The following is an 18,558-nucleotide window of genomic DNA, read 5'->3' as shown; positions in this document are numbered from 1 at the left end:
TTGTTGTTTTGCATGGATACCACATAGCAACTGAGGAGGTCAACTCTCTGCGTGATGGGTGATTTTATTAATAATGAATTTCCAGCACTTTTATGCAGATTTCTTCCCTGGAGGTGCTTCGATTTCCACATCTCTGATTGTTCTATCTTTACTAAATAAATAAAAATGGACTCAAACCACATAAATTTCAGATCTTTTATTTTTGGAAATGTCTAAAAATTCAATACAAGACAAAAAGAAGTCACACTTAAAACAAAAAGTTGCTTGAGCGGAGCCCAGACTCATAATAAAAATGGCAATCTGCTGTTCCGGCGCCGCTCACCCACAAAACATCTGAAGGAGCTCAGGTTGCACCAAAAATGTAAAAAAAGACTCTCTACATGCAGACGTGTGTTCATGTTGGCTACAATCCAGAGGATTTAATCTGCGTTCAAGTCCGGGAGGGATGGAGGTCATGAAGTCAAGCTGATCAGAGACAGATTTTTAAAAAACGACTGGTTTATCTGGAGGAGTTGGAGCTGGAACGAGAGCGATGGCGCCTGCGACCGGGTGATCTGGAGCGAGAGCGGCGCCGTGCTGGGGACCGCCTCCTCGGGGAGCGAGACCTGTCAGACAAAAATACGGGAACATTCATGATGGGCAGAGTCCAAACGGCCCCAGATAGAAACAAAACAAGTTGGAATAACACACAAGGTTGATCGACAAACCTTCTTCTCATGCGCGGGGGGCTCCTGCGCCACATAGGCGGCGGGGGAGGCATTCTACGGGGCGGAGAAAGTCTCCGAGGGGGAGGGCGGACCCGCTGGGTCAGGACGGCGGAGGCCGTTATCTCCTGACCATCGATCTGACCTGAGAAAACCAAAATCATTGAAAGTTCAGAATTATTGAGCAAGAGCGGAAGGTCACCGAGTCCAAACTATTCAGAGAGGAAACACTCAGTAACAGTGAGAAACCAAACAGAAAAACAGAATGAATGACTCAAGCAGAGCCTCCGCAACAAACAGGAACAGAAAATGACTGCTGACGTCCTGTGAGAAAAGTCCACAAATCTAGAAGGCAAGCGCGCGGCTAAACAGAAGGACTACCTCCATCCATGTACTTGAGGGCCTTCTGGGCCTCCTCAGGGGTCTCAAACTCGATGTAGGCGGAGCACCTGGACAGGTGTGGGTGCAGTCTGTCCATTGGCATTTCCACTGATTTGATCTTGCCATACGTGGTGAAAATCTCCTGGATGTGATCCTGAAACAGGCAAAAGAAATCAGACGCGGCGTTACAAACAACCACTTCAGATCAACTACAGATCTGCAGATCTACAGATCGTCGATTGCAGAGCTTTTAAAACCGCTTCATTCTGGGCCGACCTTGGTCACGTTCCGGGTCAGCCGCCCCAAGTGAATTTTAGTCGGTTTTGGGCTCGGACTCCGTTTCCTCCTCTCTTTATCCTCTCCTCTTTTCTGTGTTTTAGACCTGCGGAATAAGAAAAAGAAAATGTTGTCCCCTTAATCACAACTCCGACAGTAAAGACACTCCAGGAAGTTCAGCATCTTCCCTGACTTACACTGAACGGGAGCGTCTGCGGTTATCGTGGCGTCTACGGCTCGGGCTGGGGGAGCCCGAAGAACTGGAAGAGGACGAAGAACGAGAGCTTGAGGAACCTGAGCGGCTGGTGCCGGATGAGCTGGATCCACTCGAGGACCCTGAGCTGGAGCCCGAGCTGCTGCTCGAAGTAGAACTCGACCTGGACCTTTTTATTCACCGGAGAAAAGCACATGTTCAACACCGTTACACAGAACCTCAACGATGTTGCAAGACCCAATCGGAAGACAAACCTGCTGGTGCTGCTGCTGCTCCCAGAAGAAGCGCTGCGACGTTTGCGTGCTTTCTCCCGTCCACGGTCCTTTTCTCCATCCTTGTTACTGGTCTTTTCTTTACCTCTGTCTTTAGTTTTTTCCTCTTCTTTCCTCTTTGTGGGGGACGGTGCCCTTTAATCAAAACAAAGGCACTGTTATTGACAGAATTGTCATCATATTAGCAACCAGTCAGTGAATCAGTTAATAATTCATTTATATTTAACAGAAGTACTAATTATATTAAGTATCACAACCCTCCACCTCACACCAAAGACTACATTTGTCACAAAATGGAATGAATTCAGCTTTAAAATTGGATCAGGCAAAATGATACAACTTTGGGCAACTCAAAGGTTACCTCGTAGTTCTCACATTTTTCATTAAAGGTAATCTCATTTCTAAATGAACTTCGCACGCAAAAAGTAATCCGCATCCTAAAATGGTCCCGTCGACTTGTCGGGAGTAAACAAACACATCTAGGCAGAAATAAACCAAAAACAAGAATTTCATATATCTTAAATATTTGGAATGCGAGTCTTTGTGAAAGACAGCAAAGCAGCCATGTTTACCGACGAGAACGCCGAATATCCGGGCCAAAGACCGCCTCCACCTCGTTTCATTCAAACCAGTCCTCAAAACAAGGGGGGTTAGCCATGGGGACAGTAAATGTTCGAATACTATTCTTTTCATGGTGCATAGAAACGTCTACAAAATACAAAACGGATTTGCAATCGTGATTAACTATGCAGGAGAGCTTAAACTAGTTCGTCAAACATTTAGTGAACCATATAACTTACATATCTACAGTTCGTGAATATTCCGCCTCAGAGACGTGCGGCCAGCGGAAAATGAGTCGCTTCTGGATGACGTCAAAGTGGAAGTGACGTATCGTTAAGCGCCGCTTCGCTTACGAACCATTTGTTTATTTTTGTTGTATAGAATTGTACAGGATCTTTGTACCCAGGTCCATGGTGGACATTATATTAAAGGACATAAAATGATCTCATTAAATGACAACTGTTAACACCACTTCCTTTTCTTAAGGTTTTGGAAGGTGAGTGACCTTTTCAAAAATATATATTATTATAACGCTTATTATGCCGTGAGCCCCGATTTAGTTTTTGGGTTTCCCCCAAACTCTGGTTATATAAATATATTCATACTTTTATGATAGCAAGTAACTACCCAGCTTACACCAGGCCCTCATTATTGTGTCAAATGAAGTAGTTAATTTTTCGTTTTCCAATATTATTATAATATTTGCAGCAGTTACAATACAGAAAAAAGCGCTCTTCGTCCCCTTTTGACATCATATTAGCGTATTTTGTATGCAAATTTAAGCCTTTTGCTATATCTGTACGGCTATGTCTCATTAGCCTAATATAATGGAATAAAGCATTTATATAATATTAAATGGAATTCTCATATCAGAATGCTAATGCACCTTTGTAGTTTTTGCATTAAGTCATCTACAGCATATCAAATATGCATCTGTCTTAATTCAAGTCGAGTCTTATGGACATTCCTGTTCTTCTGACACTCTTCTGTCTACTAAGAGTTTCTGACCAGAGTTTCTGACCATGGGCCGGTTGGATGCTGTTGCCAAGAAGAAAGTTATCGAGCTGCGGGAATCTGGTTTGAGTTTTCGTAAGATCAAAGCGGTGCTTGAGCTGGAGAACATCAAGGTGTCTGCGCAGGCAATCTACCTGTTCTTGAAAGAGTTTCATGGGAGGCCACCAGGGAGAGTCAGGCCTCTCGAGGCTGGAAGCAGCTCATCGTCAGCACAGATACAGCCTCTAGCTGGGACATCACAAGAAACGAGGAGCAATAATTGGGTCCAAAACCTTTGCCGGGAAGCGTCTCGTCATGGTAACTTAATAGTTAACAGGATATTTACAGAAGAGACTTCCACAAATCCAGAGGCTGATGTAAACTTGCCCAGGAAGATTCAAGGAAGCAGCCAGATGGAAACGCAGCATAATGAAGATAAGGAAGAAAAGGGAATTCAGATTGTTAGTGTCACCTCCCTTGCACAGAAAAACCAACAAATAAATCATCAGTCCACTGCTACGAGGGCAGAAATGACCTCAGGATCCTCTGCCCTCACCCCTGGTGTGTTCACAAGGCGAAGAAATATACCTTTTACAACCAACGCCATCCTGGCAGCTCGAAAGAGGCTTTTAGACAAAGCATTGTCACAGAGGGTAAAGGTAACATTACACAACATTTCACCTGAGTCACAGTCAGTGTTGCCAACCAAATTCCCCAGTATAATGTGGAACTCTTTAACCCACTGGCAATGTATATTTCTGTCTGTTAGGAGACAAAAATGACAGACCTCCTTCTAAAAAATAGTATTTATCTCTGAATGTAATTGTCCTCTGTCTCTTTAATTCAAAAGTCAGTCAGTCAACTTGTATTCATTGTTGTTTTTTGTGATTCCAGCAGACCTCATTATCCATTAGGAGAGATCAACCGAGCAGCTTCAGTGCTGATTTAAGAGCTACGTTGTCCCAAGCATCTAAAACATATGATCTACCCTCTGAACAGGTGAGGAATAACCCAAACCTCAAAATAAATAAATAGAGTCTGCCTGTCTGAATTATATACACACCAGTATTCTAGCATTTTGGTTAATTCTTTATGCTGATTCTATTCACCGTCATGATATGTGTTTTTCCTTTCTGTATCATTTTCCTGTTGCACAGACTGTTACGGACCGCCAGCCAGCAGAGAACGGCTCCCCCAGGCATTTTCTGGCAACGCGACCAGGTCCATCCATACGTTCCCTCCACCCACTCCCCCGGGTTGGCGTTCACCTTCCTAACCGGTCACCCTCCCCATTGGCGTCTGCTCCCGGGGTGTCTCTCGTGCGACTACAGACCCCTGGAGGCACTGTTGCCCCTCACACTGACGGGAAACAGAGCCCCAAGCAGACAGTGGGAGACCCTGGAGTGAGAGGTGGCCTACAGGATCAGATTCAAACCTTGAGTTCTGAGGTGCACGGTTTGGGTCTGGCAGTCAAGATGCTGGTGGAGCAGCAGCGCTGCCTGGAGAGAGAGCAGGCGCAGCAGACGCAGATCCAGAAGCAGATCCTCAGCACTCTACAGAGTTTCGCTTCCAAGCTGGGTTCTTGTAGCAGCGGTCAACAGCATCACAACCCAACATCATCACCTCCTGCTGTGCCTTCTGCTTCCATTCCCAACAGCTTTAACTTCAGTGAAGGAACATACACGCCGTGCAGCCAAAGTCAACCCAGCTACAACTCTTTGGAGAGTTTAGAAACCGTGGAAGATTTTAAAGTACCAGAACTTAACCCTTCCAGCATGAATGGCTTCCCACCATGTAGCAGCGCTGAGAACAACCCGCTCACTCACGCCTCTCCGCAGCCGCAGTCGTACACGGCTGCTTACTCACGCCAAAGTCGTCAGACTCTCGTGCCCCCCTACACTCAGCCGTACGTGTCCACATACAGCGAGGCGCATCAGACCTTCAAAACATCCGATTTTACAAGCAGCTGTCCTGTGAGGGCTCTGCAGGACTGCAGCGTCTCCAACCAGCCACAGGATCCACAGATCAGTGTTATCAAAGTAGAAGGACCTTAGCTGTACCATGGCATGCAAAGGTTTGGGCAGCCCTGCTCAAAATGTTTGTTCATGTCAACAGTTGAGAAGCTGGAATATCAAATGATCTTCCACTTCCACAGTGTTGAACGTTATTCTGAAGGTCAGGCAATGCTGTGAGACATCCCAAAGGGGGAGCTTATATTCACTATCCAGCCTGGCCAAACTTCTGCTGTAGGTCCTTTTCCTTTTTTGATCTTTAGATATAAGAGGAAAATAAGAAATGGGTTTGTTTAAAATGTAAAAAGAATGTTTCATCTTCAACTCAATACTTCCCGAAGCTCATTTCATCTTCCACCTGCTTCAGATTGACAAAACTTTGGAGCAGGGACACCTCCACATTTGCATGGAGCTGTATTCAGGTATTCGTGACCAGAAGGGCTTGAACATTGATTTTTTTATTTTATTTTCTGGCATCAGTTATCCAGGTCAAAGTGCATTCCTATAGTCTGCTCTGCCAAACAGCCAGGCTGTCAAACAAGCAGGCTAAAGGATGAGCACATCGATCATATCGGGTTTAGACCAGTTTTTCTGCATTATCCAGTAGGTTGCGATGACCTGGAGGGTGATCTGACCTTTGGCAGATTTTTTCTATTAAAAAAAAAACACTTCAGGGATGATTCCCTAAATTGGACCTCCCAATACTTAACTTTACCTTTTCAATGAAGTAACACTGCAACTGAACATCTGGAGCAGGTTTGTGAGGAGGAACCTTCGGTGCGGGCTTCACACCTCAGATCCCTGGAGAGGATCTCAAACACTGTTTAGTCTATTAATGATCAGTCGAATAAACAGCTGATTCAATTGTAGATCAGCTGTGTTTTTCACACACAAAGACCAAGATGGGATGCAAGCTTTTAATTGGCAAAATTCTAATTATGATTATAAGATGATGCCACCCATCAGAAGCGACTTATGGCGCGCAGCTTGTGAGTTAAAGGGTTGAGAGTGATGCCCACGACTGGTGTGAGGTCCAGGCTGTCCTCTGAAACTCCAGGTGCAGGTTTGAAACGGAAGTGCTGAAGAAGAGAGGCGAAGAAGAGGAAGAGCTCCATCCTGGCCAAGCCTTCACCCAGACACATCCTGCGACCTGCAACCAGGAGGAGCCCCATCAGTCCAAACGGGACCCTGAAGCACGACGTAGGGACGTGGACCTACCTGCGGAGAAGGGCATGAAGGCATCTCTTCTGACAAATCGGCCCTTGTTGTCCAGAAAGTGGGCGGGGTTGAAAGTGTGTGGCTTCTCCCATTGGCTCTCATCATACAGGACAGAAGTGAGGAGGGGGATGACCATCGTCCCCTGTGGGCAGATAGACCCCATGAAGAACAACGTGGCAACATAAACGTGAGCGAGTTCAAAGAGGGCGGTGAACCTTTTGGATGAAGTATCCCTGGAAGGAGGTGTCTCGGCTGGTTCTGTGAGGGAGACTCATGGGAACGATGTTGGCCATTCTCTGCGTCTCATGGATGACGGCTTCCATGTATGGCAGGTTTTTCCTGTCCTCTACCCGCACCTGGCGGTTTCCCACCACCCTGCGGAGCTCCTCCTGGACCCCATCTGATTGCATTGGCACAGAAATGTTGCAGCCTTGCTAAATTTGAGCAAGCAAATTAGTGTTTTGGCACCTTGAATATGAGGATACTTGGTGATATAGAGAAGGCCCCACTGGAGGGTGGTCGCTGTGGTGTCGGTTCCTGCCCCAAACAGGTTCATAGCACAATGAAGGAGGTTGTCCTCATGATAGTAGTGAGCGTTGACATCAGATTCCTGAAACACCAAAGACTGATCAGAGTTGAACACACACGGGACAAAGGGAATGAGGAGTGAGTGGTTTTTGTCTCTTGGAAGTGTCTTATTTTGAATTCCTGCAGTTGAAGTTCCTCACCTCTTGATTTTCTTTATGGATCAAAAAAGCATCGACGAAGCACCTGCACGTTCCAGGGTTCAGAGTTTCCTTCATTTCGCCGATGATCCTTCTAGTGCTCTCGATGTTGATTTCCACCTTCTTCATAATATACCGCCAGGTCTTCAAAAATGGTCCCAGCCATGGAAATACGTTGTAGATCTGTAAAGAAAAAGCTGAGGGTTTACCAGCAATGTTGCTCAGTTTAATTAAGGAATGTGTTACAGTTGATGTTGTGACCTGCAAAATGGTTTAAGAAGGCACCAAAACTTTCTGTAGCACCTGAATAGAGGGGGAGCCTGTGAGATGGATGACCTCATGGTCCCTCTCAATCATGGCCTGGAAGGTCGGGTCTTTGTAATCAAACCTTCTCCCATACATGATTGCTGAAATTATGTTTGACGTAGCGTAGCTGATGACTTGTGCGTTGCTGAAAGCTTCACCTTGAAAAGACAAGAAACGTGTGGGCAAGATTTCAGGAGCGTGAGGCCCCAGACTTCAGGCATGTCAAACTCAGTCCTCGAAGGCCACGATCCTGCCGGGTTTTCTATCCCACTGAATGCATTTTCAGCCTGGTAGGACAGAAAACCTGGCAGGATCGTGGCCTTCGAGGACTGAGTTTGACACGTGTGCCCCAGAGGGACAGTGGTGTCCAGGAAGTCAGCTTACCTTGATGTTGTTCAAACGCTTCGATCAAGTACTGACACTCCTCGATGATCTTCTCCTCAATGGTTCTTTTTCCCATCCCAAAATCTTTTAGTGTCATCAAAGCAAAGCGCCTCATTTCTTTCCACTGGTCTCCATTGGTGAACAGTATCCCTGAAAAATCAGAAGGTCAGACACAGAAAACAGACAGAAATGACTGTAAAAGTCTCTACCGTCCTCGTACCGTTCCCTTTGTTGAAGTCATGGAATATTGGGAAGATCTCCCTCTCTCCAAAGTCCTCGGCCTGGTTGACCAGAGCCTGCTTGACCGCTGTGTATCCCGCCAACACAACCACCTTCTTACTCGCCAAGTAGACTCTGAATATCGGGCCGTATTTTTGGGAGAGCTAAAGGAGTAGAGGGAAGGGAAATTTAACAGCATCACTTGGATTAACAAAAAAGAAAAGTTCTCACTTGGACAAGGTGGCAGTCAAGTCTTTTTAGATCCAACTGATGCAAGTTTCCAAGCAAAGGCAGAGCTTCAGGTCCTGGCAGATCCTTTCTCTTTTCTCTGGAGATGAAGCTTAAGCAGAGCTGTAGCAGCAGCAGGCTCACAATAGCCACCATCAGGAAGCCTGAGGTGGAGGACTCAAACAGATCTTCAATCATGATCCCACAGCTGGGCCGTGTTCTCAGCTAATGGTTGACCTGGTTGGATGAACAAAGTCCTCCTCAGTGCACCACTGGCACATGGACTGAAACCAAGGGGTAGTGAACAAAAGTGGCACTAACAGACCCAGAATAAATGAGCGAACCCAGCTTGAGTTTAGCAATGGCAAGACGGCCCTGAAGCTTCAGTATCAGTAAAATTCCACAGAACCAGAATTTCGACTCTTGCGTTGGCGCCGAAAAGTCACGTGACAATTACGAATGAAGAAGCAGCTGCTTCGTTCTCTGATCGAACCACCCGACTGGTTTGCGGTCCAATCACGTGATTCACACCGCTTCGTCTCGAATCGGACAGGCTGAGATTTTAGCGGCTAAACCACTTATATCTGCACTAAAAATGCACAATGTGTGGGTTGTTGTCGGAGAGTTATTGCTGTTGAGTTCTTATTACTATTGCGTGGCTGAATTGGATCATAATAAAGCCATCTAGTGCTGGACGAATGAAACTTTTCCCAGGTATTGAACCACTTGGCCGAATGATTTCAAAAATAGGTTCATTACTCCAAGCTTCATTTATAGCAACATGTACAAAAATTCATTTGAAAATAAGCAAGCATCTCTTAATTAATCTACATGGTATAGATACGCCACAGCTATAGTGAGTTGCTGTTGGACATGAACCTTAGCTGTTCATGCATTACACCTACAGCACACCTACCTCACCAGCAGTGATCAGATCGAAGTATTCTCACATGTCAGAACAACCTCCGGATCCCACAGTTAAACCCATGGGCTTTTATTATCAAGGACAAGAACAAGCAGCAGTTAAAACGACTGAGCACAATGCTTTGACCCCCCCCCCCCCCCACACACACACACACACACACACACACACACACACAGGGGCAGTCCTCCACATCAGCTTAACTAACACCTACTGAAACTCCACTAGCCCACTGGCTTAACCACAAATATGTTTACCCCTGACTTTTTAAGTTAGACAAAACATTTTTATGCATGTCAGCATCTTCTGTACCATGTGAAAGAAATTTTTCAAATGTGGAAAAATTGGGAGCAAAAGAAGAAACCAGCTAAATCTAAATACCGTGGGAAAAAATAATGTACCTCAATAAAAATCTTTGAGTGTCCCCATCCCACATAATCGCCCATTTGTTCCACAAGCATACCCAATCTCTGCCATATATTTCCAGCATTTTCTCCTTAACAAAACAAAACACACATTCATGAATATTTATTTGTCCAAAGAGGGTGAAATTCAATCTAGTATGTATTTAAACAACAAAACCCAAACAAGTCAAAGCAAAGATCAAACCAAAATGAGGTGTCTGCTCACCAACTACCCTAATTCAAGTTGAGCGCAACCAGGCAGTGCAAGGGTCGCTTTTCACCAGGAGAGGTCGCCAAAAATTAAGCTTTGAGTAACGATCCTATTTTCTAGTGATGGGCGATGGAAGTTTTGGTGAAGTATTGAACCACTTGGCCCATGAAACAGTTGGGCCAAGTGGTTCAGTATTTCACCTAAGCTTCATTCGCCCATCACTCGTACACGTGTCACATCAGTGACTAATTTCAAGTGAAGGAACCCACCAGGAAAAGCACCAGGTCGTGCCAACTTTACCTGGATGGGGGCGGAGCCTGTCAGTCTGATGACTTCATTGACCCTGTTCACCATGTTAATAAAGCGAGGATCATCTTAGTCAAACCTGCTCCCATAAACAATAGAGATTATATTGAATATTGACTATTCAGCCTGGCCAAACTTTTGCTGTTGGCAAGGAAAATAAATTATTTTGATATATAAAAAGAATGTGCTATCTATAACTTAATGCTTGTTGGAGCTCATTTCATCTTCCACCTGCTTCACATTAACAAAACTTTGGAGCAGGGACACCTCTACATTTGCATGGAGCTGTATTCAGGTATTCGTGACCAGAAGGGCTTGAACATTGATTTTTTTTTTAAATTATTTTCTGGCATCAGTTATCCAGGTCAAAGTGCATTCCTATAGCCTGCTTTGCCAAACAGCCAGGCTGTCAGCCAAGCAGGCTAAAGTATGACCACATCGATCATATCAGGTTTAGACCAGTTTTTCTGCATTATCCAGTAGGTTGCGATGACCTGGAGGGTGATCTGACCTTTGGTAGTTTTCCTTTTTTTTAAAAAAAACATTTCAGTAATGATTACCTAAATTGGACCTTGTGAAAAATATTTAACTTTACCTTTGGTGTGGGCCTCAAACCTCAGATCCCTGGAGAGGATCTCAAACACTGTGCACAGGGTAATAATATATGATGCCGTCTCTCTCCCAAGCAGGTGGCGAACTTTTTTGATGACGTATCCCTGGAAGGTGTCTCAGCTGGTTCTGTGAGGGAGACTCATGGGAACGATGTTGGCCATTCTCTGCGTCTCATGGATGACGGCTTCCATGTATGGCAGGTTTTTCCTGTCCTCTACCCGAACAATATGTAGAAACTGGGACGAGTGATTAAGAGCAGGGAATGGTAGAGTTTGTCTCTCTACAGGTTAAGTCTGAAATCTATTTCTCTGGTTAGAATGGCTGTGCACGCTACTTCTGGTCCAGACCAGAAGGCAGAGTTGTCATGCAGAGCCACATTTCCTCCAGGTTTCTCAGAAATCACAGAGGGCCGGAGCCTCTGAGACTGCTGCTGAGAGGAAACCAGCCTACCACGGCCAGAACCCACCAAGAAAAAGGTAGAAACCCAACAATAGTCAATATGACACACGCTGAATATGGCGACACAGCAGGTTTTTTAAGGAACAGTCATTACATTCAAAGTTGTGTATCATATCCTCTTATTGTTTTTATTTCTCTATTGATTTCACACTGTTACACAGAATACCACATAAATTACAGTATAGAGTATATTAATTTTCAGACTATAAGCCGCTACTTTTTTCACACACTTTAAACCCTGTGGCCTCCACAACAGTGCGACTAATTTATAGATTTTTACTGGCTAACGGCCACTGGGGGCACTCTAGCAGTAAACGCAAGCGTGACACAGATGTGGGGAAACATTACGTGCAGAAGAAGACACTGGTTTTGATTTTGGTTTTGAACTGTCATGTTGTGCATCAAGCACACGCCCTCATCCTGGAAAACACAAAAAATACATATGATGCAGCTTTTAAATTAAAGGTGATGCCGTGTTGGAGTTGTGTTGGTGGCAAACTGCTGATTGTCAGGCACAGTTTGAAAAAAGCATGTCATTAATTAAAACTAAAAAAGTCTTCCGTGTACCGACTTTCTATGTAAATGTGTCATCTTACACCATGAAAACCTAAATCTTATATTGAAGTGCAGCCTATATATGTACAACATGTATTTTCTTTTCAAATGTAGCTGTTGTGGCTTATATTAAGTTGTGCTCAATAGTCCAAAAACTACGGTAAAGTCATGCTCTGAAATGCTAAGAGGCTAAAAGCACAAATCAAACCCTGTACTAAAGCTAGAAGTGGAAGATGCTTGACCTTTAACCCCAGGGGCATTTTCAGCTCTACAAAATCATCCATAAATCTGAGCATTTAACTTTTAGTATCTGACGTCTGTACGTTTGACCTGAATATGGGTCATGACCCCTCATGCGCATCAGCTGATTCACTAAAATCACAAAACAAGGTTGAAAATCCAATTTCCTAAAGTTTTCCAGGCTGTGCTCCGGTCTTCTCTTTATTGACGAGGGATGGCGCAGAGCTTATGGGGTGAAGGGCTGAGGGTGAAGCCCACCGCTGGGGTCAGATCCAGCTCATCCTCACCAACACCAGGGGGAGGAGTGAAACGGAACTGCTGGAGGAGGGACGTGAAGAAGAGGAAGATCTCCATCTTAGCCAGACCTTCTCCGAGACACATTCTACGCCCTGACAGAAGAGGGGGTTTTGAAGAACTTAAAAACAGCGGGAGCATTTTGACTAGCTCATCGGTAATCCCGAAAATGTGTACCTGCAGAAAAGGGCATGAAGGCGTCTCTCTTGATGAATTTACCATCCTTATCCAAGAAGTGGGAGGGGTTGAAGGTGTGCGGGGTCTCCCACTCGTTCTCGTCATACAGGACAGAGGTCAGAAGAGGAAACACAGTAGTCCCCTGAACCCAGAAACAAGAGAGCACTTTTAGCATGGGCTCAGCTGAAGGGAGGTCTTCAACAATACTGTGGACTAATCTGTGTATCTGTCTTGTCCTGTTAACTGATCTGCTGTGAACCTCTGTTGATGTTGCATATTCCACCTTGTTCTGTCCGCCATGTCGCACAGGCAGAGTTGGTGGGAAGCATCAGATAATGCAGGTACAGGGTCCTGTAAGTGGTGCTTGGTTGTTACGGTGTAGCTATAGTTAGATAGTATACAGTAGATGGAGGAGAGCTGCTGTTGTGAATGATTGACCCCAGCACCATTCTTAGATTTTTACAGTGTTGGAAAATGTTCACTCATCCAGGTCACACTGGAGGGTATTCTGCCCTCTGGTGGACACTTTTATGATGGCACTAAATTGGACCTTCTGAAAAATACTTGACCTTTTCAATAAAGTAGCCCCGGAACTCAACATCTCGGGCAGTTTTGTGAGGAACAGCCATCGGGACAATGTTGCCCAGTCGCTGTATCTCATGGATGACAGCATCAACGTATGGGAGGTTTTTCCGGTCTTCTACACAGACCCGTCGGTTTCCCACCACCATGCTGAGCTCCTGCTGCACCTGGTCTAAACAAATAACATATTAACCCAGGATGAGGAGTGACGGGGGAAAGGTCAGGGTCACTGAATGTCAAGGAGTCCAATTATGGAAATCAAATCACAGCCAACTGCACCATTATTGCATTTAAACATAAAGGGATCATCACCTTGTATCCGTGGATATTTGGCCATTAACAGTAAACCCCATCTGAGCGTGGCTGCTGTGGTGTCTGTTCCAGCTCCAAAAAGGTTGGACAACGAATACAACAAGTTCTTCTCATTGTACAAACTGTCAATAACACCAGAATCCTGGAAGAAATATGAAATATGTTCAATATGTAGCCAAACGCCACTATTTTATTTTAAAAAATTTGGATGAAAATTCCTACCACTGCTTTCTGCTTTCTCAACAGAAAACAGTCTACAAGACCTCTGCAAACACCAGGGTTCAGGGTATCCTTCAGCTGCTGGATGAGATCTGTCATATCCCTCAAGTTCATCGCAACTTGCTTCAGTAACAGCTGGCGTTTTTTTATCCAGTTGGCCAGTCCTGGAAAAATGTTGTACAACTGCAAGATGGAAGAAAATCTGGTCAGCACAAAGGAACCCTCAAAAAATCCCTATTAGAATGGTCTAATATAGATATACCGGTACTTCTAATAATAACAATAAGAACAAAATGTCATTGAAAGCACCAGGTGCTGAATGCGTGCCAATTTTACCTGGATGGGGGCGGAGCCTGTCAGTCTGATGACTTCATTAACCCTGTTCACCATGTTAATAAAGCGAGGATCATCGTAGTCAAACCTGCTCCCATAAACGATAGAGGAGATGATATTGGAAGTGGCGTAGTTAGCCAGGCGGGACGTGTCAAAGGCTCTCCCTGTGGACACAAGATCTGGGTGAAATGTTCCCCCACACATGAGACCTTTATCACCATGTTTTTCCAGCCTTTGTACCTTCATGATCTTCGAACTTCTGGATCAAATAGTTGCACTCCTCTGCGATTTTGTCTTCGATCATCCTTTTACCCATGCCAAAGTCTCTGAGGGTGCTGAGAGCAAAGCGTCTCATCTCCTTCCACGTTTCTCCATTAGAGAACAGGATGCCTGGAAAACAACTTTAGTTGTTCATGTGTTTTCACCGTGTCAGGATATCGTTCTTATTCCCTGTTTCACCAAACACAAAGTCTGAATTGTATTTATTCCTGAATCAGAACCCAGTAAACTACAAATGGAGACAACCTCTCCTGTAGTAGTTGCTCTTGTACAGATGATGGACGTACCGTGACCTTGGTTTATATCATAAAATATCGGAGAGATGTCTCGGTCTCCGAACTGTTCTGCATTGCCGACCAGAGCCTCTTTGACCGTCTTGTGACCGGCCAGAACCACCACTTTCCTGGGTCCAAAGTGCACTTTGAACACAGGTCCATATTTCTTGGACAACTAGAATTGGAAAGATCTCCCATTTAGTTCCTTCAGTACTCTGAAAACAATATTCCTCAGGGGGGTCGTGAGTCACCTGGTAGAGGGTTTGGTGAGGTCTGCTGAGGTCGAGCTGCAGCAGGTTGCCAAGCAGGGGAAGAGCTCTGGGTCCTGGAGGCTCCCTCCGTGTAGCCCGACCGAAGCTGCGGGAGACGAGGCAGAGGAGAAGCAGGAGAGCGACGCTCCCCATCAGAGTGGACGGACCGAGCGAGAGCAAGAAATCCTGGAGAGACATCCTCTGCTGTGGCGTCCAGCCTCGGACCAAGAAGAATGCAGGAGTGGAGGCGAACTCACATTTATCTCTGACTTGACCCCCTCCCTGCCCAGCATTGACCTCAGAGGTGTGATTAATCCACCAGTCACCGTTGAGCATCTGCAGAGAGGGAGACATCAGATCTGGGCCAAATGTGACCTTTAAACAGTCTGCCAAAAACCTAAGCCTGTCATTTATTTACTGGGTTCAGTCGTGGTTTCCGCTTTTCTGCAAATACGTAACGGTTTTTCATTCCACGAACAAGTTTCAACAACCTTCAGTTTCAGTCAAAATAACAAGAGCACTGAAGTGTCAGGAGTTGAGCTGGACTTGTGAAGGCATCCCATAGAAATATAAAGGTGTGTTTTAGCCACATCTGTCTAAAATACATAGATTTTCTATATAACGGGAAAAAAGGAATCCAGGCTGTGGTGTTTGCTTCTATTTTCAGAGAGCAGAATTTAATTTAAAACTGAGATGACACATATACACTCAGCAGGACAGTCTTATGGGGCGGGACATGGCTACCGCCGTTCAAGTTCCCTTTTTAAACAAAACATTGGGAATTTTCCAGAACACCTTCAGAGCACTACCGAGGTACCCTTAAGCAAGGTAATAAACCCACAGATGTTCACAGAAGGTCCTGTGATAAACTGACGACTTCTGCAGGGGTATACCCTGCCTTCACCCATAGGTGCGCCCTCCCCATTATCTCAAAAGGGAAAAAGCGGAACTTTGACCATCAGTGGTGGAAAACCTCTTCACTGCTCCCGGTAACGTGACTTGTGAAAAATCACATAAGAAAAAAGTTAAGAAATCCTTCCAAGACGACAGATTTCCACGCAGTGTGTCGTTCCAGAGAAGAAATTGCTACAAATGTTTTGGAGCTGTTCATAAAGTTGTTTAGAGTGCCATTTTCCCCTTTTCATGTGTGACAGCAAATACATTCAAGTCACATCAGAGGAGACTCACTTTCCAGCCCCAACTGAAGCCAGGTTAAAGGGATTTTCAAATATTTCTGCAGCTTCAAACAAGGCTGCAAAAACGACTGATTGGGGACTCCGCAGCCATGTCTTCACATCACAATTGACAGAATCAAACCTTCCCGTGATCATTCATTCTCTCATCAAGGCATCTTCTTCTACACAGAGAAAATCACATTTCCCGGCATTCTCTGCAGCAGCAGCTCTACATGCAGCACCACCCAGCAGGAACGTTTGTCTACCCGCGGGCACCAGGTCGCCCGTGAGGACCACGTGAGTCGCCCGCAGCCTTGTTCTAAAATTAGTTCAAATAGCGGCACTTACCAGTGAGCTGCATCTATTTATTTTATTTTAGTTATTCTTGTTTAAATCTCACTTACATGTTAACTGGAAATGACAATATATCAATCATTATTTTTTAAATGATTAATATACATGATATTGTCAGTATTGTGCGCAAAACGTAGCATTTGTGGAGCGGCAAAAGCAAGATGATTGACTCCTAAAAAGATGGCAGAAAAAAGAAATAAAACCTAACATTTTCACGATGAATGGAATGTAGAAATTTTTGTTTTTACCAATATGAAAGGAGCCTGCGTGTGTCTCATTTGCGGGGCGACTGTAGCGACGGCAAAGCGACACAATGCCGGGCGACATTTCACAACTTGCCACACGAGCTACCATGCTAACTAGCCACCGGACCGTGATCTGGCGGGGTGCAGGTGCTTCAGCGCCCAGTGTGACGAGTCGGTGGACAGCAGCAGCGCAGCGGATGGTCTTTATAAGGCTTTTTCTTAGGCTTGTACAGGGTTTTTGTTTAAAATGTTAAAAATGCTGCAGAGGAACATTGTGATTTTTTGGACTGTTGTAGAAGTGATCATTTGAAAATGTTCAATTTGAAAAACAATCGCACTTGAAAATATAGAAATAAAGTGTTCCATATTGATATTAATGTATTTTTTAAATCTTGTTGTCATTATTATTTATTGTGAGAGATCCTTAACATGGTCAGTGTCTTCACACAGATAAATGCCATTAATAATTATTAATATTATACAGTTAAAGATAAAGTGAGTAAATTAGCAATTTCAGAAGTGTGTGTATCAAACTGGCAGCTCTTTGCCTTCATCAGTACCCAGGAAGTAGCCTTCAGTTTCAAAAAGGTCAGTGATCCCTGGTCTACAACAACAATCTCTCGGTCTCCGCGTGTGAGACGGTTATAGCAATGTTTTAGTCCGTTTGTGTTCATATGGGAGCATGTTTGATGTTCACAAATCTGCAAAAAGACAAAAACACATTTGGAAAAAAAAGCAGAGGCCTTTTTAAACGTACTTGGACTGGATGGACTGGCCTGATGAGCTCTCATTACGGACGGAACAAGTTCATTAGCACCTCTCATCCCCATTGGTTCAATAAGGCGAAAGGGGGGAGTGGTGGCCAAAATGTTGGAGAGGTGAGTTTGTGACAGGGAGGTCTATTAATAATCAGTCTAATAAACAGCTGATTCATTTGTAGATCAGCTGTGATTTTCACACAAAAAGCCCAAGACGGGATGCACACGTTTATTTGTCAAAATTATTTTAAAAATAAATGTAATCTCGTTATGGTGCCATCCATCAGAAGCGACTTATGGCGCGCAGGGTAAAAGGGTTGAGAGTGATGCCCACGACTGGCGTGAGGTCCAGGCTGTCCACTGAAACGGAAGTGCTGAAGAAGAGAGGCGAAGAAGAGGAAGAGCTCCACCCTGGCCAAGCCTTCACCCAGACACATCCTGCGACCTGCAACCAGGAGGAGCCCCGTCAGTCCAAACGGGACCCTGAAGCACGACGTAGGGACGTGGACCTACCTGCGGAGAAGGGCATGAAGGCATCTCTTCTGACAAATCGGCCCTCGTCGTCCAGAAAGTGGGCGGGGTTGAAAGTGTGTGGCTTCTCCCATTGGCTCTCATCATACAGGACAGAAGTGAGGAGGGGGATGACCATCGTCCCCTGTGGGCAGATAGACCCCATGAAGAACAACGTGGCAACATAAACGTGAGCGAGTTCAAAGAGGGCGGTGAACCTTTTTGATGACGTATCCCTGGAAGGAGGTGTCTCGGCTGGTTCTGTGAGGGAGACTCATGGGAACGATGTTGGCCATTCTCTGAGTCTCATGGATGACGGCTTCCATGTACGGCAGGTTTTTCCTGTCCTCTACCCGAACAATATGTAGAAACTGGGACCAGTGTTTAAGAGCAGAGAATGGTAGAGTTTGTCTCTCTACAGGTTAAGTCTGAAATCTATTTCTCTTGTTGCTGTGCACGCTACTTCTGGTCCAGAGCATATGGTAGAGTTGTCAGGCAGAGCCACATTTCCTCCAGGTTTCTCAGAAATCACAGAGGGCCAGAGCCTCTGAAACTGCTGCTGAGAGGAAACCAGCCTACCACGGCCAGAACC

General features: G+C 45.1%; 5 protein-coding genes across 11 annotated transcripts; 1 reads left to right on the top strand and 4 right to left on the bottom strand.

Annotated features, from left to right (window-relative positions):
• Nucleotides 1–181: 181 nt before the first annotated feature.
• LOC130515431 (RNA-binding protein with serine-rich domain 1-like) lies at nucleotides 182–2,729 on the bottom strand. The gene is made up of 7 exons (XM_057015658.1): nucleotides 2,648–2,729; nucleotides 1,830–1,982; nucleotides 1,559–1,744; nucleotides 1,362–1,467; nucleotides 1,086–1,239; nucleotides 708–849; nucleotides 182–605 (listed from the first exon to the last, which is right to left on the bottom strand). Coding segments are annotated over exons 1-7 (849 nt in total). The 5' UTR covers nucleotides 2,650–2,729; the 3' UTR covers nucleotides 182–499.
• Nucleotides 2,730–2,737: 8 nt separating this feature from the next.
• Nucleotides 2,738–5,742, top strand: LOC130515426 (uncharacterized). 5 transcript variants are annotated; one of them, XM_057015649.1, is made up of 4 exons: nucleotides 2,738–2,904; nucleotides 3,407–4,054; nucleotides 4,299–4,400; nucleotides 4,559–5,742. In XM_057015649.1, exons 2-4 carry the CDS (start codon nucleotides 3,431–3,433, stop codon nucleotides 5,453–5,455), a joined length of 1,623 nt encoding a protein of 540 aa, XP_056871629.1. In that variant the 5' UTR covers nucleotides 2,738–2,904; nucleotides 3,407–3,430; the 3' UTR covers nucleotides 5,456–5,742. The 5 variants fall into 5 exon arrangements, with proteins under 5 accessions (XP_056871629.1, XP_056871627.1, XP_056871626.1 ...); XM_057015647.1 differs by having other exon boundaries at nucleotides 4,296–4,400; XM_057015646.1 differs by having other exon boundaries at nucleotides 3,407–4,060.
• Nucleotides 5,743–6,316: 574 nt separating this feature from the next.
• LOC130515427 (cytochrome P450 2K1-like) lies at nucleotides 6,317–9,245 on the bottom strand. 3 transcript variants are annotated; one of them, XM_057015650.1, is made up of 9 exons: nucleotides 8,497–9,219; nucleotides 8,267–8,429; nucleotides 8,047–8,196; nucleotides 7,660–7,820; nucleotides 7,360–7,539; nucleotides 7,100–7,256; nucleotides 6,847–7,031; nucleotides 6,632–6,773; nucleotides 6,317–6,563 (listed from the first exon to the last, which is right to left on the bottom strand). In XM_057015650.1, exons 1-9 carry the CDS (start codon nucleotides 8,689–8,691, stop codon nucleotides 6,376–6,378), a joined length of 1,521 nt encoding a protein of 506 aa, XP_056871630.1. In that variant the 5' UTR covers nucleotides 8,692–9,219; the 3' UTR covers nucleotides 6,317–6,375. The 3 variants fall into 3 exon arrangements, 2 of the variants coding, with proteins under 2 accessions (XP_056871630.1, XP_056871631.1); XM_057015651.1 differs by having other exon boundaries at nucleotides 7,100–7,241; nucleotides 8,497–9,204; XR_008947191.1 differs by having other exon boundaries at nucleotides 6,545–6,563; nucleotides 6,632–6,745; nucleotides 6,820–7,031; nucleotides 8,497–9,245.
• Nucleotides 9,246–11,521: 2,276 nt separating this feature from the next.
• LOC130515425 (cytochrome P450 2K1-like) lies at nucleotides 11,522–16,746 on the bottom strand. Its single transcript, XM_057015643.1, has 10 exons — nucleotides 16,702–16,746; nucleotides 14,925–15,260; nucleotides 14,686–14,848; nucleotides 14,360–14,509; nucleotides 14,123–14,283; nucleotides 13,790–13,969; nucleotides 13,568–13,709; nucleotides 13,243–13,427; nucleotides 12,674–12,815; nucleotides 11,522–12,591 (listed from the first exon to the last, which is right to left on the bottom strand). The coding sequence occupies exons 1-10, from the start codon at nucleotides 16,729–16,731 to the stop codon at nucleotides 12,404–12,406; spliced, it is 1,677 nt and encodes a 558-aa protein (XP_056871623.1). The 5' UTR covers nucleotides 16,732–16,746; the 3' UTR covers nucleotides 11,522–12,403.
• Nucleotides 16,747–17,677: 931 nt separating this feature from the next.
• LOC130515337 (cytochrome P450 2K1-like) lies at nucleotides 17,678–18,388 on the bottom strand (the record flags this gene model as incomplete). The annotated part of the gene is made up of 3 exons (XM_057015501.1): nucleotides 17,678–17,901; nucleotides 17,970–18,111; nucleotides 18,185–18,388. Coding segments are annotated over 3 exons (549 nt in total), but the record flags the coding sequence as incomplete, so codon positions are not given.
• Nucleotides 18,389–18,558: the final 170 nt, after the last annotated feature.

This window comes from Takifugu flavidus, chromosome 18 (assembly GCF_003711565.1).
Source record: "Takifugu flavidus isolate HTHZ2018 chromosome 18, ASM371156v2, whole genome shotgun sequence".
Lineage (NCBI taxonomy): Eukaryota > Metazoa > Chordata > Actinopteri > Tetraodontiformes > Tetraodontidae > Takifugu > Takifugu flavidus.
This window is presented reverse-complemented; position numbering and strand designations above follow the sequence as displayed.

Coding starts and splice junctions, on each gene's coding strand:
- LOC130515431 (XM_057015658.1), bottom strand. Junction 1,745..1,829: donor AGCAGCAGCAGCACCAGCAG/GTTTGTCTTCCG, acceptor GTGAATAAAAAG/GTCCAGGTCGAGTTCTACTT. Junction 606..707: donor CCCCCGCGCATGAGAAGAAG/GTTTGTCGATCA, acceptor TTTGTCTGACAG/GTCTCGCTCCCCGAGGAGGC.
- LOC130515426 (XM_057015645.1), top strand. CDS start 3,431: ATGGGCCGGTTGGATGCTGTTGCCAAGAAGAAAGTTATCGAGCTGCGG. Junction 4,061..4,295: donor CATTGTCACAGAGGGTAAAG/GTAACATTACAC, acceptor TTGTGATTCCAG/CAGACCTCATTATCCATTAG. Junction 4,401..4,558: donor ATGATCTACCCTCTGAACAG/GTGAGGAATAAC, acceptor CCTGTTGCACAG/ACTGTTACGGACCGCCAGCC.
- LOC130515427 (XM_057015650.1), bottom strand. CDS start 8,691: ATGATTGAAGATCTGTTTGAGTCCTCCACCTCAGGCTTCCTGATGGTG. Junction 8,430..8,496: donor TTGACTGCCACCTTGTCCAA/GTGAGAACTTTT, acceptor CTACTCCTTTAG/CTCTCCCAAAAATACGGCCC. Junction 7,540..7,659: donor CAGGCTCCCCCTCTATTCAG/GTGCTACAGAAA, acceptor TTTTCTTTACAG/ATCTACAACGTATTTCCATG.
- LOC130515425 (XM_057015643.1), bottom strand. CDS start 16,731: ATGAGACACACGCAGGCTCCTTTCATATTG. Junction 14,849..14,924: donor CTCACCAAACCCTCTACCAG/GTGACTCACGAC, acceptor TTCCAATTCTAG/TTGTCCAAGAAATATGGACC. Junction 12,592..12,673: donor CTTCATGCCCTTTTCTGCAG/GTACACATTTTC, acceptor CTCTTCTGTCAG/GGCGTAGAATGTGTCTCGGA.